A 26,993-nucleotide genomic window follows, 5' to 3' on the forward strand; every position below is an offset into this window, starting at 1 on the left:
AATAAAAAAATAAAATAATAAATAATAAAAAATTGATTTAAAAAGAAGAAAATAAATATATTTGGGAGTAATACTGGTTACCCTGTTTTATCATCTTGTTATCTGTTAAATTTGTACATGGCTCTTATTGCAAAAATTAAATAATATACTGAAAGCAAAACTTTCTACAAAATATACAGAGGGCAACTATCAGAGAAACAATAGGCTTTCCTATGTAACCAATATAACATGAATTGAAAGGGAGCAGAGTGTTACAGAGATCTAAAGTATCTTTAGGAATAGCTAATCTTTTACTTGAGATTTAAATGATGCTTGGAGAATAGAAGAAACACTAAGCCCAGTCAGATAACCATATTTTTACTCCCACTCTACCACTAATTAGCCACAAGAATTTAGGCAAGTCATTTATTTCTTTCAGCCTAATTTTCCTCATGTATAAAATATGAAGTACAAATTAGGTGTCACTGAGGTCTCTTTCAGATCTAAAATGTAATTCTATGAGTTATCATCAGGTAAACCCCTCATAGTTCTTAGGTATAAAATGGTCCACAGGGGGAAAAACTGGCATACAATTGATATCATACTAGCAATTATTAAATCCTTGATCTTACGACTTCTACTTCATATTTTGGGTCATTTTTAAACCAAAGATCATTTTTCTATTCTAACTTGCCACATAGTTTCATATGCAGGTCAATAGCAAGTAATTTTACAGAAACAAAGGAGTTTGGAAACTGAGTTAGACAGAATATAACCATACAAGGCTGGAACAAGAAACCTGGAACTAGGACAACCTCCATTTGGTTGTTTCTAAATCCTCCTGAAGTTCCACTATGCATGCTTAAAAGATTACCAGATATTAAAAAAGATTATAAATATTGTTACCTGGAGGTGCTGAAGATCATCCTCCTGGACATTTTGGGATAAGTTATATACCTTGATTAAGAAATAAAGTTAAAACGAGGAAATAATTAGCATCATCCTCAGCACTACTTTGTCATTCTCTATTTTTCTAAACATCAGTTATCACAAATGTGAACTCTCTAACATACACTCTTACATAATGATATTTATAAGACCATAATTGAGGAGTATAAAAAGCTTGAGAGACAATAAACAATGTACAATGATCATAAAATTGTTCTAGAAATGCAATAGCCACCTGTCTGGAGGCAAAATACTAAAAATACTTTATGAACTCAACAACTAGTCAATAAAACACTCCTTCATATAAATAATGGCAATCTAAATCTGAATAACCCACAAAGTTTTCTTAAAATTTTATGTTGACTTCTTCACAACTGGTTATCTGAGTTATGTCTACAGAAAGTTTCATCACATGGAAGTTAGGTTATGAATATTATGTCCACACCCATAAACATATGCATTATTACTTCATGAACAGATCACTGTATCAAAGTGACATTTTTTGAGGGGAATAAGTATCAGTAATGTCAAAGAAAACTTAAGGATATGTATATCTTTATGTATTATTACAGATAATATATTTTTAAATAGATCATTTCTCAGATAGTAAGAAATAGTCATTACTAAAAAGACTTACATTTTCAGTGAAAATATTGAATGTCTTCAGGTAAAATATACATAGTAAATAATAAATATTACAAAGGCAAAGTCAATCTGGTTTTAATTGGCTTGTGTAAATGGGTTATATTGTCAATTATGAAGAAATTAGGTAAGTCGGTATTTTAAAGGGTTACTCATTTAAGAAGTATAATTTTAAAAGCTAGTCAACTATAAGTTACAATCATGGCTTTTTATCTTAAAGTCCTTTATAAAAAAAAAATTTCAGTCTTCCTTCTATCAACCTTCTCACGGTTGTCCAACCCTTACACCATGTCTTTATTGCCAGTTCACTAGCTCCATTTTCTCTACTTGCTTATAATTTTAGCCTTCACTTACTCATCCTAACCACTTTGTCTTCCCTAACTTTTAAAACTATCTTACCTTTTTTTTTTAACTGTTTCTTGTCTACTATCTCTTCTTGGTCTTTACAGTAAATAGAAAATAATTTTAATTTGGTTTAAAATTTTTTATGCTATGTGTTCTATTACTATAGTAAAATTCTCCAAGTACTTTAGGACAACTTATAAAGCCTACAATATACCTCACAGAAAATACTTTTAAAAAAGGCAGAGAAAGAAAAAAGATAAATTTTTTTTACAAGAAGACAGTTACTTTCCTAAATGTATAGTAATATGTTTTTAAAAGCTATGAACACATATACATGTTTTTTACATTTAGAAATGTTTCTACTAGCTATGTAAAATAAAATTTTGCATTTATAAAATCTTGTTTTAATTAATATAACTTAACTAGGTGATCCCAATGTAACTGCATACATTATAAGATTTAATATTATTGAGTTTATTACATGCTTTAAACAGAAAAAATTATCAATAAGATAATATAATCTTTTCTGACTAAAGTAAGCAATTTGAAAACTTATCAGAAATTAGGTGACAATAATAAAAACAATTCTACTGTTACAGAAATCATTAGAACTGGTATGCTAATTAAGCCTATTAATATACATGATTTACCATTTCTGTTGCTTGTCTCACTAGCACACAGAAATACATATATTCATAATTTTTAGTGAAAGAAGCATCCATAAATATGGATTTATTTTATTCCATACCTGTATAGAGCTGATCATTGTGCTAAGGGCAAATACTGTGGCAGAATCTCTCAAAGTTGACTGACTATCAAAGGTTCCCTGAGTATCCATCAATAGCACTGCAACCTATCGGCAAGTAGAGAACATTACTGATATTTTATAGAACATGTAGAGTTTTAGGGTTAACACAAAGTTAACATCATAAGAACTAAAATAAATCATTAATAATGAATATTTTTATGTGTGCCATGAAGGCCACAGAAAATAAAAATGCAATTAGTTGCTGATACTGTAATGATAACTTTCACTGGTAATCCACCATAACAGAAACAGCACTGAAACAAAGTTTAGATGTTAGCTGAGCTTCTGTTCCATTGTTTCTACAATTTTGCTTACCCTGACCCCTAGAAAGGAAAATAGGAAACATGCAATAGAATGCTACCCACTTCCCTTTTAAATATCATGTCAAATGGCCAAAAATTAGTTTTCAAAAGAGAGTTTTTGAGGATCCTGAAAAGTGATAACTGTTGCAAGTGAAAAATCTATTTTCTTTAAGAAGTTCACATCATACCTTTTTACCATCAGGTTTATTGATAAGGAAGACTTCACTCCATATCTGGATTCCTGTAGTCTCTCGTTCAGATCCACCTCTCCATGAAAATCCAGTCAATGGTTCATTGTAATCTCCAACCCAATCAACTGATTCCTATAAAATTAAGAAAGTCTCTGATACAGAACTAGATATGTAGTATAGTATTTTCTACTCATCCATTAAGATTTGTATTCTCTTTCTAACTCTAGCCAAAAGGAAACAACATATGCACATCTACTGTACTGACACAATTTCTTTACTAATTAATCCAAAAAGAAATTACAGAGGAAGCAATCATCTGCCACATGTTATGCTAGGTCCTGGGGATACAAAGATATTCCAGACGAATGGAAGTTCATAACTTAACAGGGGATAGACATGCTAACTAATATAATATAATATATGCCTGTTAAAATGGGAGTATATATTAGGCATAAATGGAAACATAAGAAAAGAAATAACTAACTCTTGGTTATGTAATACTTTAAAGGAGAGGTGACATTTGAGCTAAACATTGAAGGATGTTTATGAATTTTCCAGGTGAGCAAACTTGGGGAGGGTATTCCAGAAACAAAGAAATAAAGATATGAGAGAATATAGTATATCAGGATATAAACAGTAACATACACAATGCTTTGGTATTGGGGGAGGAGGAAGTGAATAATAGCAGGAGGAAAGTTATCTAGTAGTAGGTGCAGAAAGACAAAAACAAAAACAAATCTGAGCTTTAATCTGAGAAAATGCTATTTAACACAAGCAACAAGTGTTATTGAGCATTTCATTCAAATGTTTAACAGTTAAAACTATGAATATGTATAAAACTGTATAATCCCAAATAATGTAAAGTATACTAATTTTGTTCATTCAATTTTCCCACCTGTGTTATAGCACACTAATGTTGGTATGCTAGAAATAGAGAATGGTAAGTTTTTCTTGCTTTCAAAGCCTGAGATTTTAGCAGTTTTGTTCTTGATTTGTTTGTACTGACACTAGACATAAGATATTAACGTTACAAAATTGTTCAAAAATAACCCAACTAGAAAAGATCAATCCAAAATGGATAATTATGGTATAAATACATAGAACCAAGTTTCTTGGGTAGTGTGTCTATTCTTCCCTCAAAATCCATATTTGCATCAGAATTGCTATGGATAAAAGGTAGAAAAAATACTGATATGCTCTCTACTACCAACCCTCTGTTCCCTAGCTCCAGTCTCCTATTTATCCCTCTGCTTTTGGTTTATCCTAGGTACCTTAAAGTCTCATTTCTGTGACATGCTGCTGATGCAAACGATACTGTTGCCTCTGGAGGTGGGGTAAGAAATGAGTTGGAAAAGATCAGAGAGAAATTTCTGGGGTAAAGGTGAGATATACTTGATAGGATTTGGGGATATAGAAGTATATGCATTTTCAAAAAAATAAGCAAAGGTACTCAAGATTTGTGCATGTAACTGTAAATTTTATAACAAGAGAAAAAAATAAATACTAAAATATATAATAATGATGTATATTGAGAAAATTTTGGGGGAAGTATACTGACATCAGCAATTTACTTTGACATGAATCAGTAAAATCAGAGGAAGTGATGGGTGGAAAGAAGAGTTAGAGACACATGGGATAATGCAAGAATATTAATGTTAATGGTAGAATCTCATTAGTGGATACCCGGGTATTCACTGCAAAATTCTCTTAACTTTGTTGCGTGCTTGAAAATTGTCATAATAAATGTTGGAGGAAATGATTACAATAAAATGTTATGACAAAAGTTATTTGACATTTTAAACCCTATAACATGTAAAGTTTATAATCATATTACTATGTGGTGTCTATTTTTAAGAGTAAAAAATAAGGTATGTTCTAAGGGTAATATAGCTAAGTGGCTTCAGGCAAAAGTGGCCTGTGTAGTTTGGTGCCCAAAGCACCAAAGTTGGAATGATTACAGTATAGCATTTTTAAACAAGTGCATATTTAGGATACATAATAATAGAAATAATGGACACTACTAAATAAAAGCACAAAGTGACAGCACAGAGACAGAAAATTAAAAAAAAACTCTTACATACCTGGCTGTACATGTATCTCAACATGAAGTCCATTAGGAATGATTTTCCTTTTCTAAATGCTCCAGCCACAGATACAGCAACAACCTCCTTGTCTCTGACAGCCTCTGAGAGAAGGATTCGATTTAGTGCAGTTTCATCTAACTCAAAAGAATGGTGGTCTTTGACAACAAGGACTTGGACTGGTCCTGCCTTTTTCACTGGTTCCTCCTCTTCTGAGCTCCATTCATTTGTCTTTTCTGAAAACCCACCTGTTGAATATAATAGCAATTGTGTCAGGTAATCATCTCAAAATACCAAGAAAGTATATGTACCTCTCAACTCTCAAACATTTGAAACAGGAACACAGTTGAATTAGAAATACTCCTTTTAAATGACATGTTAATGTCATTCACATCATATCTCAGAAACATTTACATCTGGTCTTTCTGATTATGTGACCAAATAAAACAATTTTAGTTTCAAAACAGTTCTACATCAGTGCAGAGATTTCTGTTTGCAGAGTGAGAAAATCAAAACAAAGGAGTCTACTTTTAAGAAAGAGGAATAAAATGGCTTTAGTAGATACTTTCTTCATCTCCTAGGAATAAGTTTAGTTATTCAGATGAAAGAGCCTTGTAAAATTTTTTAGAGCTACACATACATAGGAGAAAATACATAAAAGGACTCAGAATCACATATTCTTAAGTGAAATAAGCCAGTCAATGAAGGAAAAATACCACATGATCTCACTCATTCATGGATAATAAAGACCATTATAAACTTATGAACAATAATAGATACAGAGGCAGAGCTGCCTCAAACAGATTGTCAAACTGCAGCAGGAAGGCCGGGGAGGGTTGGGGGGCAGGAGGGAGGGGGGTAAGAGATCAACCGAAGGACTTGTATGCATGCATATAAGCATAACCAATGGACATAAGACACTGGGGGGGTAAGGGAGGCCAGGGGATTGTCAAGGGCGGGGGGAAAAAAGGACACATATGTAATATCCTTTGTAATACTTTAAGCAATAAAAAAAAATCACATATTCTTGAAACTGGAATAAATCTCTAATGCAACTAGTTCAGCTCCCTCCAATGTATGCATCCCATCTACAAAATCTCAGACTCTTAATTGTCTAAAGCAGTGGTTCTCAACCTTCTGGCCCTTTAAATACAGTTCCTCATGTTGTGACCCAACCATAAAATTATTTTCATTGCTACTTCATAACTGTAATGTTGCTACTGTTGTGAATCGTAATGTAAATATCTGATATGCAGGATGGTCTTAGGCGACCCCTGTGAAAGGGTCATTCGACCGCCAAAGGGGTCAAAACCCACAGGTTGAGAACCGCTGGTCTAAAGTTATACCTCATAGTAATGAAAATGACAGAGAATTGAATTGGGTAGGGCCAGATTACAGAAGATCTTCCATGGCAAAGAGGTCTGGAAATAATTCGATAAAAAATAAGAAACTTTTGAAAGTTACTTTATGTGGAAATCTTACAAAAAATGATGTGAACCTAGGAAATTACTAAATCTCTCAGTTTCTTCATCTGTAAAATGGAAACTACTCATAGTACCTATTCAATAGGGTTGTTATAAAGATCGAGGGAGTTACTACGTAAAGTGCTGAGAACAGTGCTTTCACATAGCAAGCTTTAAAGGCTGATAGCTCATTAGCTATCATCATCATCATCACCACTACTACCTTTGGACTACTGGCTGATTTAAGTATTCCTTCAAGAAGTTTGCATACTTTCTATAAATTTATGTGTGTGTGTATATGTCTGTATGCACTTTCGTGTTTTCTGAGTTTCTATTAAATGATCAGAAATGCTATTTTTGAGATTAACTTTTATAATTCATCCTTAATATACAAGAATTTTGGAACCCTGGGCCTTGGCATTTGTGGTAAATTACAAAACAACCTCAATGTGTCAAGTGACACATTCTTATATCCGCTGCCTTTGTGACTTTATAATGTGCTCCTGCTTTGACTCAGAGGTCAGCCACATGATTTCCTGTAGCAGGCATGCCTCTACCATGCACCATGAGAATATTCCTAGACTAATATGATTGTTGCAGGATGAGAGTCACTTGGAATAGGAGCAAATTGTCCAGTCCCAGCCACACCCTGCAACAAGCTAACCCTCATTGATGTGAGGTAGCAAGCCAACATCAACAGAGTTGCCTAACACACATTTCAACATGTGATCAATAAATACTGTTCTATGCCTCTGAGGTTTTGTGATTGTTTATCATGCAGCATAACAGGCAATAAACAACTAATACAGCCTACAACTCCTTCCTTTAGAAAGGCAGTACAGTGTGGTGATTAAAAACACAGGCTCTGGTTAAAAACACAGTCTGGTTAAAAACTGGACTGTTGAGATTCAAATCAAGGCCTCCCCACTTTTTAGCTGAGTAACCATAGGCAAGTTGTTTAACCTCTATGTGTCTACCTCATAAGGTTGTTGTAAATTAATATATGCATATAACACACTGAGACCAGTGGCTGGTACATAGTAAATGCTATTAGTATTATTGTAGATTTGGGAAAGTTAAAGCCAAAGATGTAACTGACCTTGCCCAGAAAAGGAAATAGAATTTCTGTATCAGGCAATCTACCATGGATGCCTTCTTGTGTTATTTGTTTATTCCTTTAAACAATTTATCAAGGTATTTATTATCTGTATTTTTGACACATGAGAAAATTAAGAATTAGATAAATAACTTTCCCAAGATCAGACCCACTAACAAATGATATATCCAAGTTCACATAGTTAATAGCTGTCAATTTAGGACTAGATCCCAGGTTTAAAAACACACAAATCTAAACACATAAGAAGACAGTAGTGCAAGAAATGAGGGACAAAATAGCTATAAGACATAAAGAAAACAAACAGTAAATGGCAGAAGTAAATCCCTCCTTATCAGTAATTACATTAAATGTAAATGGATTAAACTCTAATCAAAAGACAGAGAATGGCAGAATGGATAAAACAACAACAACAACATGATCCAACTACAGGCTGTCTACAAGAGATTCACTCTAGATCCAAAACACAAACAGGCTGAAAGTGAAAGAATGGAAAAATATATTCAATGCAAATGGTAACCAAAAGGAAATAGGAGTGGCTATACTTATATTAGACAAAATAGACTTTAAGTAAAAAAGGTTACAAGAAACAAAGAAGAACATTGTATATTAAAAGTTTCAACACAGCAAGAACATATAACAGTTATAAACATTTATACAGCCAATAGCAGGCCATCAAAATATGTGAAGCAAAAATTGGAGACTTCAATACCCCATGCTCAATAATGGATAGAAGGACAGGATAGGCAACAAGCAAGAAAATAGAATCAACTACATAATAATCAACTAGATCTAACAGACATATACAGGACAACAATGGAGTACACATTCTCCTCAAGTGCAAATGGGGCATTTTCCAGGATAGAATCTATGTTAGGTTCAAAATTAAGTCTCAACAGGTTTTTAAAAGATAGATATAATACAACATATCTTCTCTAACTGCAAAGAGATAAAGGTAGAAGTCAGTAATAGAAGTAAAACTGGAGAATTCACAAATTGTGGAACTAATGCAATAGACTCATAAACAATAAATGGATCAAAAGAGAAATCAGGATATGAAATGCAAATCAAGACCACAATAAGATACCATTTCACACCCATTAGGATGGCTACTATAAAAACAAAATAAAATCAGAAAATAAGACGTGTTGGCAATAATTTAGAAAAATTTCACTGTTAGTGGGAATGGAAAATGGGGCAATCACAATGGAATACAGTATGGTGGTTCCTCAAAAAAATTAAAAATAGAATTACCATGTGATTCAGCAATTCTACTTCTAAGCATATACTCAAAGAATTTAAAGCAGGGTCTCAAAGAGATATTTGTACACCTATGTTTATAACAGCATTATTCACAATTGCTAAAACATGGAAGCAACCCAAGTGTTTATCAACAGATAAATGGATAAGCAAAGTGGTGTGTGTGTGTGTGTGTGTGTGTGTGTGTGTGTGTAATGGAATGTTATTCAGCCTTAAAAAGGAAGAAAATTCTGACATATGCTACAACATGGATGAACTTTGAGGGCATTATGTTAAGTGAATTAACCCAGTCATAAAAAGACAAATACACTACTGTATGATTCTACTTATATGAGATTCTTAGAATGGTCAATATCATGGAGAGAGAAAATACAATGGAGGTTGCCAAAGTCTGGGAGAAAAAGGGAATGGGGACTTAGTGTTCCACGACATAGACGTTTTGTAAGATGAAAAGAGTTCTGGAGGGATGCTGGTAGCTGGCTGTACAACCACATGAATGTAGTTAATATCACTCAACTTTACACTTAAAAATGGTTAAGACGGTAAATGTCATGTTATGTGTATTTTACCACAATAAAAAATGTAAAAAAGATATATACAACTTTAAAACTAAGTATTATAGAATATTTTATAACTTTGAGGTAGGAGGAAGATTTGTTAAATTATAAAGAGTACAAGCCATAAAGGAAAATATTAAGTGGAGTACTTTTAAATAGAAAATTTCTGTTTCTTAAAATATACCATTAAGAGAGCAAAGTCAGCCCTAGCTGGTTTGGCTCAGTGGATAGAGCATTGGCCTGCAGACTGAAGGGTTCCAGGTTTGATTCCAGTCAAGGGCACATGCCCGGGTTGCAGGCTCCTCCCTGGCCCAGGCCCTGGTCAGGGCTCCTGCAGGAGGCTACCAATCCATGTGTTTCTCTCACATTGATATTTCTCTCTGTCTTTCCCTCTCTCTTCCACTCTCTCTTAAAATCAATGGAAATATCCTCAGGTGAGGATTAAAAAAAATAATAAAGAGGGGCACATAGTTATGTCAAAATATTGATAAAGTATATTTCTTCAGCCAGGGAAGGAGGATACAGGTGCTCACTATCATTCTTTTTAAAACTCAGCATCACCCTAACCGGTTTGGCTCAGTGGATAGAGCGTCGGCCTGCGGATTGAAGGGTCCCAGGTTCGATTCCGGTCAAGAACATGTACCTTGGCTGCGGGCACATCCGAAGTGGGGAGTGTGCAGGAGGCAGCTGATCGATGTTTCTCATTCATCGATGCTTCTAACTCTCTATCGCTCTCCCTTCCTCTCTGTAAAAAATCAATAAAATATATTTTTTTAAAAACCAAAAACTCAGCATCTATGTTTTATTTGTTCTTTTGTAAATAGATATTTTTCATAAGAATTTGTATGTAAAAGAGGAAGAGTTTCTAAATTTAAAAATATCCCAACTTTTTAGTGACTAAAAGTAACAGTGGATCATTTCCCTGAGGCTTACTTTCCTGATAATTACAGGTTCTACTTACAGTCTAGTCATTGGTTCTACAGATAATAAATACTGCAGGATTTGAAATAGAAAAGCTATAAGCCAGGAGACATCAAGACAATGTGTAAGCAAAAAGAAGAAAAAAAGAAAGGAGAGAGAGAGAGAGAGAGAGAGAGAGAAAGGAAGGAAGGAAGGAAGGAAGGAAGGAAGGAAGGAAGGAAGGAAGGAAGAGAGGGAGGGAGGGACAAGGCATAAGCAGATGCAAAGTATAATCTATATATATAAAAGCCTAATATGCAAATTATCCCCTCAGGAGTTTGACCAAGAGACTGGGAGTTCAATTGCTCGCTATGCCATGCGCCTCGCTATAGAGGCGTGGAACAAAGGAAGGCCCCAGCCAGCAGCCGGGGAAAGGAGGCCCCAGCTGGCAGTCAGAAGGCCTCAATGGCCCTGATTGCCAGCCAGGTCTAGGGACCCTACCCATGCCCAAATTTTGTGCACCGGGCCTCTAATACACACACACACACACACACACACACACACACACACACACACACGAAAATGTGTTTGAAAAAGAGGTAGAGAAAGAAAATTAAATTAGAAAAATGGGGAGGGAGAGTCTGTAGGGAAGAAGTACATATATAACCCATTAGAAATTTTATTTTGTTTCAGGAGGAATAGATATATAGAAAATGAGGCAAGTGAAAAGGAACAAGTAGTCTAATTTCATAAAAAAAATATAATATATCCAATGGGAAAAGAAAGATCAGAAGGTAGCTATACTATACTCCAGATTGTATTTATACTTTTCCCAAGGAAGATAAGCAAACAGGTACATGAAAGATGGTACTCAACATCACCAGTCATTAAGGAAATTAAAATGACAATGAAATACCACCTCTTGCCTATTAGAACAGTCATCATCAAAAAGATGAGAGATGCCCTAACCGGTTTGGCTCAGTGGATAGAGCGTCGCCTGCAGACTGAAGGGTCCCAGGTTCAATTCCAGTCAAGGGCATGTACCTTGGTTGCAGGCACATCCCCAGTAGGAGGTGTGCAGGAGGCAGCTGATCAATGTTTCTCTCCCATCAATGTTTCTAACTATCTCTCTTCCTTCTTCCCTATAAAAAAATCAATAAAATATATTTTTTTAAAAAAGATGAGAGATAACATGTGCTGGTGAGGAGATAGAGAAAAGGGAACCATGTGCACTGTAAGTGGAATTATACGTTGGTATAGCCACTATGAAAAACTGTATGGAGATTTCTCAAAAAAACTGAAAATAGATCTAGTTAAAAATATGATCCAGCAATTTTATTCTAGGACTATATCCTAAGGAAATGAAAACACTAACTCAAGAGATATCTGTTCTCCCATGTTCATATCACCATTATTTACAACAGTCAAGACATGGAAATAATCTTCTAAGTATCCATTGATGGATAAATGGATAAAAATGTTGCCATATACATGTGAATATTATTCAGTTATAGAAAACAAGGAGGGATCTTGAAAGCATTATGCTAGGTGAAATAAGTCAGACAAAGATAAATACTGTATCATCTCACTTATATGTGGAATCTAACCAACCAACCAACCAACCAACCAACCAACCAATACAACTACCAAATTCATAGAAAAAGCGATCAGATTTGTAATTACCAAAGGTGAGGGGTTTCGGGGAGGGGGTATTGGAGGAAGTTAGTCAAAAGGTACAAACTTCTATTTACAAGATAAATAAGTACTAGGGATGTGATGTATAACATGGTGACTATATTTAACACTGTTGTATGATATATGTATAACAAAGTTAAGAGAGTAGATACTAAGAGTTCTCATCACAAGGAGAACATGTTTTTCTTTTCTTGTTATTGTATCTATATGAGATGATGGATATGGTAATCATTTCATGATATATGTAAATAAAACCATCATACCGCACACCTTAAACCTATATAGTGATGTCAATTATTTCTCAATAAAACTGGAAAAAATGTTTTTAACTTTTCCTCAAAAAACAGAAACCTAAAAATTAATTGTAACAAATAGACATTTGCTACACATACTGTGCAGCTAAGATAGTTTTTTCTTCTTGGGCCAGGAAAAGCTGACTTTTTAAAAAATTATTTCTTAAAGTATTACAAAGAGTATTACACATGTCTCCCCCCCCCCCCCCTTGACATTCTCCCGACCTCCCCCACCTCCCAGTGTCTTGTGTCCATTGGTTATTCTTATATGCATGCATACAAGTCCTTCAGTTGATCTCCTACCCTCCCCCCCAACCCTCCCCAGGCTTCCCACAGTAGTTTGACAGTCTGCTCAATGCTGCTCTGCCTCTGTATCCATTTTTGTTCATCAGTCTATAATGGTCCTTATTATCCATAAATGAGTGAGTTCATGTGGTATTTTTCTCAGCTTCCCAGGGGCCATCTCAGCCTCACAGGGGCCGTTTCAGCCTCACAGGGGCCGTCTAACCTCACGGGGGCCGTTTCAACCTCACCGGGGCTGTTTCAACCTCACCGGGGCTGTTGCAAGCTCACCGGGGCCGAAAAGCTGACATTTTAGTGCAAATATTATTTTTCTAAAGCAATATTGCAGAGATGGTTTCTGTTACATTGTGGAAAACTCAAATTCCTATGTGGTATCCCAAGTTTTTAACCAACTGTAATTACAAAAGCAAATAAGCAAAAAAGGGTGCACTTCTGTTTTGTTTCTGGTAGTACTTAAGCTCTAAACCCAACACTGAAAGACTGCTTTCTGGGCTACTGCCTCCTGATATTCATCTGTTCCCTTTACTTTTCACACTAGCACATTCTTTGCTTTCTTTTCTAGTCCAAGGTGATCAAATTTATAGAGCCTTGATCTCTTATACCAGCTTACACCTGGATAGGCTTAGTGTGGCCCCTTTTGGCATACTATTTTAGTTCCTTGTCCCCATCACATGGATTGGAGAAGCAAACAACTTTCAATTTCTATCTTAGGTCTATAATTTATAAATTATGGAACCTCTGGCAAGTAACTCATGATGAGTCTCAGATTCCTTATATATTAAAAAAAGGATAATCCCTATCTTTGAAGAGTTAATTTTTAAAAGCTTATATTTATTCAAATTTTAGTTCAGTGTAGATTTAGGTACAGGTGGTGGGATTCTCAGTCCTACTCACAAACCTGCTTACCAGTTGTACCTGTGGATATGATCCTCAAATATCACCCCCAATTCTGAATGTCAGCAGAGATGTTTTTCTGCTTTCTAGCTCCCATGGCCCATGTAGACCTAACAGGTCTCTGACCACTCAGATAATAATAAACCTGTTACATGGTCCTACAGGATCCTTATCTAAATTTTAGGTCTCCTGTACGGATTTTACAAATATATCTCTTGCCTTTTTCTTAGAAATCACTATATTGTCCAATTCTGGATAGTCTACCTTTGCCCTCTGGTCTTGACTTTCTAACTTGTCTGGGAAATATTTATCTAGATAGATGATAAGGTCAGTCTTTTATAGCTATCACCTGAGTTTTTTCTCACCAGTGACCTCTGGCTTCTACAAAGACCTGTTCTCTCTATTCCCCTGACACCATGCCCAATATCTTATAAAACATTCCACAGCATCATGTTACAGAAAATAAATTAGAAGACAACCCTAGGTTCTAATCTTAGTCCTCCAATTTGCCAAACATGTGACTTTCACCAAGTTATTTACCCAATGGGAGACTCAATTTTTTCATTTGCAAAACAGGGAACATGTCCTGCAAACTTAAGAGACTAAAGATCAAATGCAATAATGCATTTGTGCCTTGAAAACTGTAGTTCTATATGATGCAGAAGGTATTATCTCAACAAAGAGGCAGTATAGCATAGTGGCAAAGATACTGAAGTCCAACTGCCAGAGTTGGAATCTTGGCTCCATCATTTACCTTTTCATATGTAACATAAGGATTATAGTACCTACCTCATTGATATTAGCTCAATGATATTAGCTATTATTGGTATTATTAAATGTCTACTATGTGTTAGGCATTCTACTAGGTGCTGGTAATAAAATGGAGTCAAGACAGATATGACTAATACTTTGCCAAAAACCTCTATCTCCTACTCCATATGTCACATTTTCTAAATCATTTATGTCATATATACTTTACAGCAAAGAAAAATCTGAGCAGTAAAGCATTTCTATGGAGCTTTAAGATAAGACTCCACAACTCCACTATTTCTTTTTTTAAAATATATTTTATTGATTTTTTACAGAGAGGAAGGGAGAGAGATAGAGAGTTAGAAACATCGATGAGAGAGAAACATCGATCTGCTGCCTCCTGCACATCTCCTACTGGAGATGTGCCCGCAACCCAGGTACATGCCCTTGACCGGAATCGAACCTGGGACCTTTCAGTCCACAGGCCGACACTCTATCCACTGAGCCAAACCGGTTTCGGCTCCACTATTTCTTTTATGTGAACATTTCCAATGAACACACAGTGACTCTAGTATTATTTTCCTAATTTATCACTTGAGTTGAAACTCTCGTGGTGTCTTCTGGGTGAACTGTTTGGGATATGTTTCTATCAAATATAAATAAACAATTATAGTGTTTCTGAGAGTAACATCCAAAGACCACCTACTTCTCAATCACCTAAGATGCTTATTAAAAGGCAGATTCTTGGACCCCATTTCAAAAGCTTTGGCTGGAAGATATGGGAATCTGCATGTCTAATAAGTTCCCAATGTGATTTTTATGAAAATCCCATTTGAGAAACACATTCCCAAGAGAGAAAAAAAACCTCCACTAAATAAGAAATCTGTAACCAAAGGAAATACTGAAGAATAATGATCCAAAGCTTCATGAAAGAGAAAAATTTTAATCCTCACCATAAATTTTCACATTTCTGTCTCCAAACAGGGTGGAGTCAACAATGCACGAAGATCAAGACCAAAACTGACTTGAACATACATACCTTAACTGTGAGTGTTCAAGCAAATCTTACTCTAGAAGCCAAGGGGAGGGAGGGTGGAAAGGGGACACTGAAAAAGCTTACCCGTATATCAGAAGAAGCAAAGAAAACAGTGTTATTGCAATGGTCACACCTACTAAATTAGGGTTTGGTGACCTCAGTAAAATGGAACCACTTTCTTTTAAACTCAGACAACTAAAGATAGACCTCCCTGCTACCAACTCCCCATATCTACCACAAACCTTGAATAATCTCTCATATGTAAACCTTTTCTACTGGGATTTAAGCTGGTCCTGTGACCAATCTGAGCAAGGAGAAATATGGCTTTTTTTTATAAAAGTACACTGAAATAACCAATTAAAATTAAAATTGATACCTCTTGGTCTGATTGACAGTTATAGATCTCACTGAGCTATGGAAGATAATCAAGAAGCTCTGAATATCTAGTGGGTATAAAGTTACCAAATAATAATTCAAAACTCATGAACAACATATGTCTCTACCCATCAAGCCACAGTAGCCTAAGATCTGCTCTGGTTCATATAATAAAATGCCCTATAAGGCTTTAGTTCCTAATGTGGTAGCGTGTTTAGTACCGAGACTGGAAGAAATTGGATGCCCAAGGCAGAAAAAGATGCCCAGCCTGCCCACACTAAGCATCTTAAATCAAGTCGAGCAGCAGAGCAGGCGGGCGGGGCCGAGATTTCTCCTGCATCACTGCGCTTGCTCTTCTCCGCTTGCGTGAGCACCGCCCACCCACTCACAGTGTGAACCCACTGGGCCTAGCCCTAGCCTCTCCTTCCCCCTCCCCTCGGCCTGGTGCTGAATCATGAGCCCAATCATGAGCCCAATATCTCCGAACGGTAAAATCAAAGAACAATGCCACTCTGAATGGGGTACCAGGTTGGGGTGGGGCAGAAGGCTGGAAACCACAACTTTCCTTTCCTCTCCCCAAATTCCCCACCCAACCCCCAAATTAAAAATGAGTACTGCAGCCTGGGGCACTCCCAAGCGGGCGTCCCTTCTCTGTTGCTCAGGTCTGCAACGCTCTCACTGGGCCGGCAAGCTCCCCGCTTCATTGTTCTAGTAGCCCCACAGCCCGCTGGGAGCCCGCGCCCCGGAGAGCTCCGCTCCCTGGAAGGGGGGGGTTGAGGATCCCCTATCCCTTACTCCTCTCCACGGAGTAACAACAGGCCCCTTCCCACCCTCATCTCCTTCCTGACAACCTATCGCTAAAGCGGAACCAGGCAGTCTCAGGGAGGCGAGGGGTGGGTGCTGTCCAAATGCTGGGAAGAGGTAGACTAGGGAGACGGGAGAAACAGGAGGCTCTGGCTGCTCGAAACCGCAGCCCTCACCTACGGCACGCAGTTACCTGGATACCGCTCTGCCATGGTTCCTCTGGCCCGACAAGGAGCAGCTCGGCCGACTCCCAGCCCTGGATGCTGGCGCCGGGTAGTCCTTGGCCCTCCTCCTCCCCAGAAGCGGAAAGTAGAGGGCCGGCCCCGTGCAGGCAGCAGAAGTCACCACATTCTACTCACCCCAACTATTTCTGTCCTTTTGGTTCTTGGCCATGGTGGTCCAGGGACTGGTGGCAGTGAGGCGCTGTCACCGCGCTCTTCTCCTGGGCCCCAGGTTGCTGGCAGTGGGAGGCTCTGTGCCCGCGCTGGGCGCAGTATGCTCAGACTCTGAGGATGTTGCTGTGGCGCTGGTGGGAAGGAGAAGGGAGGAGAAAACGGATGAACCAAGCTCAGCATCACAAGCCCGAAATCACACAAATATCAGCGTCACACCCTCCCTACCTCTGCCCACCCCCAGAGCGTGAAGACAGTGACAGACGATGTGCTGTAACATTTTCAATGGAAAACACACACAAACAGCACCCCCTCACATTCACTCTCAAAGAATTTAACAGCATTATCTAGTCACAGAAATACACAAACCAATATACTGTATTATGCTGGATGTTCAAATACCTGTTTTCTAGAACAGTTACACATTAGTACAAACATGGTGGCAACATTTATGTAGCTAAAAAAGTTAAAATAACCCTCATTTTTCTACCAGGTACCATTTCCCCCTATTTTAAAAGCAAGGTCATGTTAGTAAAGAGGGTATTATGCATTTTGTACCTGTCTACCGAACAGGCCTGTCTTTTAAAATTAGGATAGCAAAATTAGATCAAGAAGATCAAGATAAATGAAAGCTGAAAATTCATTATAATCTGTAACTAAATGTCTAGCAGGCAAAACTTCCCACTAGATTTGTAGAGATAACGTCTGGGTTTATATTGGCAAATACTTGAAGTCAAGTCACAGTACAGAGTCTGGGTGAGCCTTGGCAGCCACAAAGGTTGCAAACAATTTCAAAGGAAAAGCAAAAGGCAATAAATACTTAAAAATATACTTCAATCTCTCTTTTTCCTTTCTTCCTCTCTGCCTACAAACTTAGTTTTCAGTATCTTAGACACACTGTGCCTTCGTGCTACTTGACCCTTGAGAGACCATCATCCCATTCCTACCTTCTCACAGTCTTCTCCTGCATTTGGTTGTTGGCATGTCAGTTTTGACCAGGAGATTGCTGCTGGCCTCTTAATTACCAGGTCCTTAGTTTCTGCTTGTTCCTCATCAGCAACTCCTCACTCTATGTTCTCTCAACATAATTTACTGTGGTGTCCTTCAGACAGGACCTCCATGCTGATGATTCCCAAATGTATACTTCCGGTCTTAAACTCTTTTGAGAGAGGATCATCACAACAGAGCTGAATTTATAACCGCCTGAGGTCATCTTCACTTTTTTTACTAACACATCAAAATCAACTTGTCAAAAAACAGCCTTACCTACTACTGCCAAATTTTATGCATTCCATATTTCAGTTAATGGTTCTAGTGACCTCAGAACTGTGAACACTAGAAACCAAGTTTACATTATAGTTTTAACGGGAACTGTGTTCATTAGAATTGCATTCCCTGAACACTAATAAAACAATATAGGAAGACAGAAATTATCTCATTGCTGAACCTACAAACCAAATTCACAGTACAAAAAGAAGTGTTCTGTACTTCTTTTTGTATTATTATTATTTTATTATTATTATTATTATTTTGCTATAATTCCCAGCTCACATTCTAGCATAATTATCCCTTTCAGGTGAATCCTATTTTTAAAAAAGGGTACAGCCCTGGATGGTGTTTCTCAGTGGTTAGAGCATCAGCCTGAGAACCCAAAAGTGGCAGGTTTGAATCCAGTCAAGGGCATGTTCCTGGGTTGTAGGTTCCCTGCCCCAATTGGGGCACATGCAGGAGGCAACCAATTGATGTGTCTCCCTCATATTGATGTTTCTCTCTCTCTCTCCTCTAACCCCTTCTTTCCACTCTCTCTAAAATCAATGGGGAAAAATTACCCTCCAGTGAGGATTAACCAAAACAAAGAGTACAGTAGATCTACAAAAATAATTGTTCTATAATATCTATTCCTAATTGAAAAAGAAATTAATTTTTTTTAAAAAAACCCTTTACCCATTGTAATTAATAAGTAATCTGTGGGATGTACTTGGTGACTGTGTGAATAACTTGGCCAAGAATCTTTCATTCCATGGCTGTTAGCTTTCATTGATTATCCTTACCTAGATCAATTTACATTAGTAATTTAAAATGGTGTTTTTAAAATAATTACATCATTTATTCTACATTTTATATTTAGGGGAAAATATTTTAGAAGTAATCCTATTTGCAGATTTTTAATATTTCCTACAACTTTTGTGATATTATACTATGTTAGTATAGTTTTGGTAATATTATTATATTTAAAATCGTATTTCTTGAAATGTTAATGTTTATTGCATATAACATTATTATATTTAAAATCGTTTTTCTTGAAATATTGTATTTTGCATGTAAAAAATAAAAATACTTAAAAATATATTGCTGCAAGAGATATCTGATATTTTACTGCCTATGTTTTCTTCTCAAATTTTTATGGTTTCCCAGCTTATATGTAAGTCTTTTATCCATTTTAAGTTTATTCTTGTGTATGGTATAAGCTGGTGGTCTAATTTCATTTTTTTTATGTCCAATTTTCCCAACACCATTTATTAAAGAGACTGTCTTTAACACATTGTTTGCTCTTGCCTCCTCTGTCAAATATTAACTGACCATATGGCATGGGTTGATTTCTGGGCTTTCTGTTCTTTTCCATTTATCTATTTTTCTGTTCTTATGCCAGTACCAGGCTATTTTGATTACAATGGCTTTATAGTATAGTTTAATATCAGTTATTGTGATCCTTCCAACTTTGTTCCTCTTTCTCAAGATTGCTGAGGCTATTTGGATCTTTCTTGGTTTCAAATAAATTTTTGGAATATTTGTAGATCTATGAAATATACCGTAGGTATTTTAATGGAATTGCATTGAAGCTATAGATTACTTTGGGTAGTGTGGAGATTTTAATTATGTTAATTCTTCCAATCCATTAATACAGTATATGCTTCCACTTATTTCTATCTTCCTCAATTTCATTCTTCAAAGTCCTATAATTTTTCGGAGTACAAGTTTTTAACCTCCTTGGTTAAATTTATTCTTAGGTACCTTATTAATTTTGTTGCAATAGGAAATGGGATTGTTTGTTTAGTTTCTCTTTCTGATAGTTAATTATTGGTGTATAGAAATGCCACTCAATTTCTGAATGTTAATTCTGTATCCAGCTACTTTGCTGAATTTATTAGATCTAATAGCTTTTGGGTGGAGTCTTTGGGGTTTTCTATGTATAATATCATGTCATCTGTGAATAAAGGCATTTTATGCCCTCCTTTCCAATTTGTATGCCTTTTATTTCTTCTTCTTGTCTGATTGCTGTGGCTAGTACTTCCAGTATTATGTTGAATAAAAGTAGTGAAAGCAGCATCACCGTCTTATTTCTGATCTTAAGGGTAATGCTTTTAATTTCTGCCCATTGATTATGATGTTTGCTGTAGGGTTTTCACATATGGCCTTTATTATGTTGAGGTATGTTCCCTCTATTCCCACTTTGCTGAGAGATTTTATCATAAACTAGTGGCCTGGTGCATGGATCCGTGCACATTGAAAGGAAATTAATTAGAATAAATATTTTAATATTGCTATTCACCCTTTCTCTATAATAGAAGTGTCAGAGATGAAAGAAAATTAGTAAAATGTATATGAAAATAATATATATCAGCCAGGTGGTAGATTAAGCTTCTTATTTAATAGAACTATGACCATGTTATCAGGAAATAGTATCTGTGCCCTGGGCATTAGGGCCTTCAGATCCACCAAAGTCGATTTAAAGACAAAATTATAGAGACAAAGTTGTAGAGACAAAAATTCTTCAAGTGAGTTCTTAGGAATAATAGAAGAGCCACTCCTATATCCGCCTCTTGGCTCCTAGGCCCATATACAGGGATATTCCCACTGAATTATGGATCCCAATTTCATTATGCCATCTCCGTCATCATCTCCAACCAACCAGAGAATTTTTCAGGGATATCTGTGGCTCTTTACTCAATGCACTAATAAAAGTAAATTTGATGGCCACGCCTAGGGATGGTATGGATAGAGCATAACTAAACAGGATGCACATAATACAGCAAGTCCAACATTCCCATCTTCCTGAATCTCAGATTCCTTCCTCTACAGTATGACAGGAAAGTTCTGGCATCTCAGCATATAAACTACCAGCTTCAAACAACCAATTTAGAAGGACTACCAGTTGCTCAAGTCAACAAATCAAATCCAAACCTCAGGTAAGTATTTGGCAAAATCCTGTAATTTTTTCAGTACATAAACTCTCTTCTTCAAGAATAGGTCTTGTCCTTCTCCATCAGGGCTATGCTGAAATCTAACTCTTATTAAAAGTTCTCAACCTCGTTCATATTTGTCCAAATGCCCCCATTTCATGCAACAGGGTCCAGTTCTCCACCAGTGCTCTGACCTTGGCATAACAGATCCAGATCACATTTAATTGACATTGCAACTCTGTAGCCTTTACCATTAGGCTCTGGGCTTGATTCTCAGCCACATCTGCCTTGTAGCTATAAGAGATAATAGGTTTCTTCCAAGCTGTCAAAGAAGCTTTCAGGTTTTCTACTCATGCCTGAAGTTTGAAATTCAAGGCTCTCTTGTCTTTTTTCCTATGTATTCTCAAAGAAGCAGTCAGAGCAAATGACACCACAGTTTTTAGTAATCATCACTATCAAAGCAGTTAAGTGCTAGAGGTTGGTCTTCCAATGCTATGCTTCCCATCAGCATTCCATCACATGCCACTATTGATAATTATGTGAGTAATTGTAATGCCACTCCGTGCTACGAAATAACACTGTTCCACTTTCCCGGACAAATAGTTTATAAAGGTAATCATCAGATATGTGAGTAATGCCATACCAGAAGCAAGGATTTCTTTCCTGAGGTTACTTTCAATTCCTCTAGCAATCAGGGTTCTGGCAATAAAAGGGTAGCACAGAAAGAGAAGCCAATAAAAGGACTATTTATAAAATGAGGACAGGGTTAAAGGAACCAACAAGGATAGTGAAGCACCCTGAAACTAGCAACAGTGAGGAGCTATTATTCTTAGCTTAAAGGATCAAGGGAAAAAAGAGCTTATTAGAATCCTGCAAGAGCTGTATACTATAGGATAGGGCCACAGCCAGGCATTGTGGGCTCTTCTGCATTAGTTGCTCAAAATACTAGTCTAAATGAGGTGTAAGCAAACTTTAGGCACCCCTTCTGAACATTATACTCATGTTTTGAGAAAATTGTTAAGGAACAACATAAGGTTATTTGTAATATGTATCTTTTCTTAGTTACTGAATTTGCAGACAGGACCAATTTGTGAGTTGAATACAGGAGCCCTGTTACCAATTCTCACATAAACCATAAAACTACCATGTCAGGATCAGGGAAATAGAAACAGCCTTTTAACATATCAGATGAGCAAGTCAAGCTGGATAAAATGGGTTGCGCACTGCCTTCCTCAACTCTTCTTCTTTTAAATATTTTTATTGATTCTAGAGAGGAAGAGGAAGAGAGAGAAAGAAACATAAATCAGCTGCCCTCCATACATGCCCTGACCTGGGACCAAACTGGCAACCTTTTGGTGCACATGATAATGCTCAACCAACTGAGCCATTCTGGCCAGGCTCAACTCTTGTGTTTAAAACTTCCATCCTAATGACTTGTTACTAATTCTGAATGAGATACATGTTCTACCGCTATCCAGTAGAAAATAGAATTTTCCTATATGTACTTTGAGAACATGGTTTTTACCTCATAGAAAACTGGACATAATTAGTAAGAGAAATAATAGGGCTCTTTAAAAAATTTATTGACTTTAGAGAAAGGGAGAGAGGGAGAGAGAGAGAGAGAGAAAAAAAGAAACACCAATTTGTTGTTCCATTTATTTATGCATTCACTGGTTAATTCTTGTATGTGCCCTGCCTGGGATTAAACCCACAAGCTTGATGTATCAGGATGACGCTCTAACCGATTGAGATATCCTGTTGGGGCCAAGAAAACATAGGTTAAGATTTGAAAGCCCAAATCATAGTTATGACAGATGTCTTCCAACATTTAATTAATTTATATTTAACAAACCTATAGAACAACCAATTCAATCACGTAGAGTTATACTTTGCAACTAGTTTAGGTTGCAAGATTCATCAGGAGATTACATTGCTTAAACCTATATGTTCTATAGACTAAAATACTGTCCTTACGTTTTATGTTAGTCATTCTGTCTTGCATAGAAAATTGTGAACCTTACCTATATAGAAGTTAAAAATTTTTATGTCTCCAATTTTTAAAAATTCAGCCTTGGCTAAAGTTGAAACCCGAGGCCACAGTTTACAATTAGCCTTTTATTAAAAAAATTTTTTTGAAAGAAGGGAAAAACACTGCAAAGCATAGAACAAACCATTATGGGTTATTTATAGAGTAAAAGCAGGAATATACCATATGTTTCCATGTATAAGATGCCCCCATGTATAAGATGCCTCCCACTTTTCCAACACAAAATTAAGAAATCAATATTTTAAACATAAAACAGAACACATTTTTATTTAGTAATTACTGCAGGTAATTTTTACATACAGTACTATGATATTAGGCAGCATATCATTTATTCAGCCTCTGTTGCATCGCTGCTCTCTTCTTTATCACTATTAGTTCCAGACATATCAATTTCTTCAACTTCTATTGTATCACTGCTATCTTCTGAGTCATTGTCTATATATGTGAGATCACCCTCAAAAACTGGTAGCATTTTCTGAGCTTTGTTCGTGTTCTCATGGACAACCCTTCTCTCCTCATGAAATTGAAGCACCATTTTGCCTTTCCTGTAAAATCAACAATGTTCATTTTGCTTGCAAACATTCTTGCTTGACATTGAGTAAGCTTGGTTGACACACATAAGCCACTCTGGCAGTACTCCATAATCTAAGTCTTAAGCCTCTGCTCCAAGTTTGCCCATTTTGCTGGTTTTCCTCTTAAGGCCTTCTTCTTTTTGGCATCTTACGGAGTTGTTCTTCCTGTTTTCTCCACTGTCTGATCAGACACTCAGTGGGAGGAGGTCCAAATTGTCTCTCTGCAGCTCTATCTCCATGCTCTTTTGCATACTTGGTTACATTCAGTTTGAATTTTGCAGAGTAAGACAATCACTTACCAGTTTTTATCTTTTTATTTTTTGACATCTTTATGGGCTCAGAACGCTCCAGTCCCTGTTGCATCTGTGCACTCTCCACCTCTACCTCCAATTACGATATCAGCTGACATCACTAACAATAAGGCTCGTGATTGGAGGAAGCCTGTTTGACAAGGTATGGGCAGCTAGGCACCCGTGCAGCTCCCTCCTTGACAGACTTCCATGTATAAGATGCCCCTCGATTTTCAGTCTAATGATTTTAGGGAAAAAATAGCATCTTATACACAGAAAAATATCGTAGTTACATAACAGATATTATGAAGACACTAAGAATATAAAATAATTAGGTTGGGATGAAGGGCTTATCAAGCCATATATATTCTTATTCTATACCATATCATCAAATTGGGTAGTTTGTAAAAAACTTACCTGTTAGCTACAATTTTTTTGTTACATAATTATTATGTAACAGTCAACCTTGAAACTATATGCTTAATTGCTTAGCATGTAAAATTAAATTTATGCACTGTATGTTTATTTTATGGAAAATGAACTTGAATTTCTTTACCAACCATGTAATATTTAACCACTAGCTATGACTTCACCAATCTAAAATTTACTCAACCAGTAGGAATTTTAAAATCCCGAAAATTCTTTGGAGTTAGTATAAAGCAAATGCTTTCCTCTTTGCATCAATTGTGGTACAAGTAAAATAATGATTATAGCAGACACACTTTTTAACCACCACGTAGAATCCCAACTTTTTCCATGCTAACCACCTCTGAGTTGATGGTCAAAGCATATGGACCTGCCATTACTGGCAACATAAAATATCTTCACTCCAGGGTCATATTGAAACCTCTGACCTCAAATTTTCTATTGCTTAATTCATATCAAACACTGTTTCAAGAATAACATGCTTGGAGGATTATCAGAAGGAAATTATCCTCGTTTCAAACTGGGAATTCCAAGTTTCCACTTTATGAATGCTCATGAGGTAAATTTTTCTGAAGTCTTAGTATCAGGAAAAAATATGCCTCTCTCTTGACTGATCTCACAAAACACTATAAAACTCTACTTTGGCTAATTTGTTACATTGTTCCACTACCCTATTTTCCCTCTCTTTAACATCATACCTGTTGCCTCATTTATTTATTTTTGTCTTGTGTTATAGTATGTATTTTCTGTATGATGTCTTAAATTTTCTGTAGAATAATGCAGGTATAAATAAGTAAGAATACATAATTTTCAGACTACAGAAAGGATCAATGCTTATAGGGTCAGAGGTGAAAAAAGAAAAGAGAATCTATGACAGCAAACAAGTACAAGGACACCAACAGAACATTTGAAAAGATTTTGAGTCATTGAAGCCAAAAGTATGTGCCCACCAAAACAAGTGCCAAGAAGTTCTGAAAGGACGAACTGTTCTTCAACAATTTTTTCAATACAGCAAACACATAAGCTTTGTCCATAAAGCACTTAAGTCTGAGCTTGCTTATGTTCCCTAAATAAGTGCCCTTTGTGCATGGAGCACAAGAAAATACATATATTCCCTGTCCTGTTAAGGTGTGGACTTAATTTCTACATTATACAACTGATTACAATGATCAACAAGGAGCCTACTGCCCAAGAACGGAATTGAATTGGATGTTCAAAGCCACAAGCCAACGCCTGCAACTTGTTCTTTTACTTTTCAGCCCCTCAATGTGTTGTGTGTCATCTGGCTTTCCTGTTCAGAACTTCTATTGGGCTCTAGGAATAATTTTGCCAGTATACATAAGTCCAGCAAAGTTATTTCTACCTTCATAACAAGACTGGAACTGAAACTGCAAAACAGCTTGTGAAATATCAAATTACTTCCCGGAACTCCTGTTTGATAGCCTGTACACTGTGAAGTTATTTTTGCTTTTTTTTTTTGGTTTGTTAATCCTCACTTGAGGATATTTATTCCATTGCTTTTCAGAGTGAGTGGGAGGGGAGGGAGGGAGAGAGAGAGAAACATCAATGTGAGAGAGACACATGGATTCGTTGGCCCCCGTGGGCGCCTGGAGGGGGTGGGGTGGCAGGCCAACGCTCTAACCATTGAGCCACTGGCCAGGCCTTACACCTCTTCTATTTGACCAGCCTCTTCATAATCCTGCGAAATGCTTTACAAACACTTTCTTGGAGGTCAGATGCAAAACTGGATCCCTTTCAAGCTACAGATAAGGAGAGTGAGATATTGCCTAATACAATGGCCTGTCCCAGATGACATGCCGAGGAAGTGGTAGAACCAGAACCAGGCTGTGGTCCCTGCCACTGTGTCCCTGATTCTGCAGAACCCATGATCCCATCCAAGGGGCGATACCCGCGGTGAGACAGCGCGTGTGTCCAACAGGAACGACAGTCACCGGCATTTCCGAGGAACTCGGGTTTTTAGAAATGTCTCGGGGAAAACTCCGCAGAAGACAGGTTGTGCAGGTGTGCGGTGCGGCCTCAAACTGGTCCCACCGGGAAGAGTTTGCAAAACAGGAAGGTGCAGCAGGGTGTGCCGCGACTCAGCTCACCTGGCACTCCCCCACCTCTCTCCCGGCGCCCCGGTGCCAGGTCCCTGCTGGCCCGGGGCCCGCAACGTCCCTTTTCCGTGACCGGCGACGGTGCGTTCCCTTCGCCCTCGCGCCCCCCCTCCTCCCTCTACCCGTCGCTACGTTTACCTGACACGTCTGGGGGCCGTGGAGCCGAGGCCGGCCGGCCCACGAATGAACGCCCAGGGCGCCCCTACTCTCTGCAGCGGGTAACAGAGT

The 26,993-nt window shown here is 37.1% G+C and overlaps 2 protein-coding genes across 6 annotated transcripts in view; one reads left to right on the top strand and one right to left on the bottom strand.

The window, feature by feature from the left end:
• The window catches only part of ATL1 (atlastin GTPase 1), a 53,298-nt gene extending 26,311 nt beyond the window's left edge, over positions 1-26,987 (bottom strand). For 2 of the 5 annotated variants that reach the window (XM_005867901.2, XM_005867899.2), the window contains exons 1-6: positions 26,904-26,987; positions 17,100-17,266; positions 5,297-5,544; positions 3,213-3,347; positions 2,663-2,767; positions 886-936 (exon numbers count right to left, since the gene is read on the bottom strand). In XM_005867901.2, the coding sequence (XP_005867963.1) occupies positions 886-936; positions 2,663-2,767; positions 3,213-3,347; positions 5,297-5,544; positions 17,100-17,133 (573 nt within the window). In that variant the 5' untranslated portion in view covers positions 17,134-17,266; positions 26,904-26,987. The other 3 variants (XM_014541006.1, XM_014541005.1, XM_005867900.2) reach the window with 2 other exon arrangements.
• The window catches only part of MAP4K5 (mitogen-activated protein kinase kinase kinase kinase 5), a 119,324-nt gene continuing 109,462 nt past the window's right edge, over positions 17,132-26,993 (top strand). Inside the window, exons 1-2 of the mRNA XM_005867917.2 lie at positions 17,132-17,269; positions 21,213-21,319. Of these exons, the coding sequence (XP_005867979.1) occupies positions 17,132-17,269; positions 21,213-21,319 (245 nt within the window). The remainder of the gene's footprint in view (positions 17,270-21,212; positions 21,320-26,993) is intronic.

The sequence above is a fragment of the Myotis brandtii genome, unplaced genomic scaffold, assembly GCF_000412655.1.
Source record: "Myotis brandtii unplaced genomic scaffold, ASM41265v1 scaffold253, whole genome shotgun sequence".
NCBI lineage: Eukaryota > Metazoa > Chordata > Mammalia > Chiroptera > Vespertilionidae > Myotis > Myotis brandtii.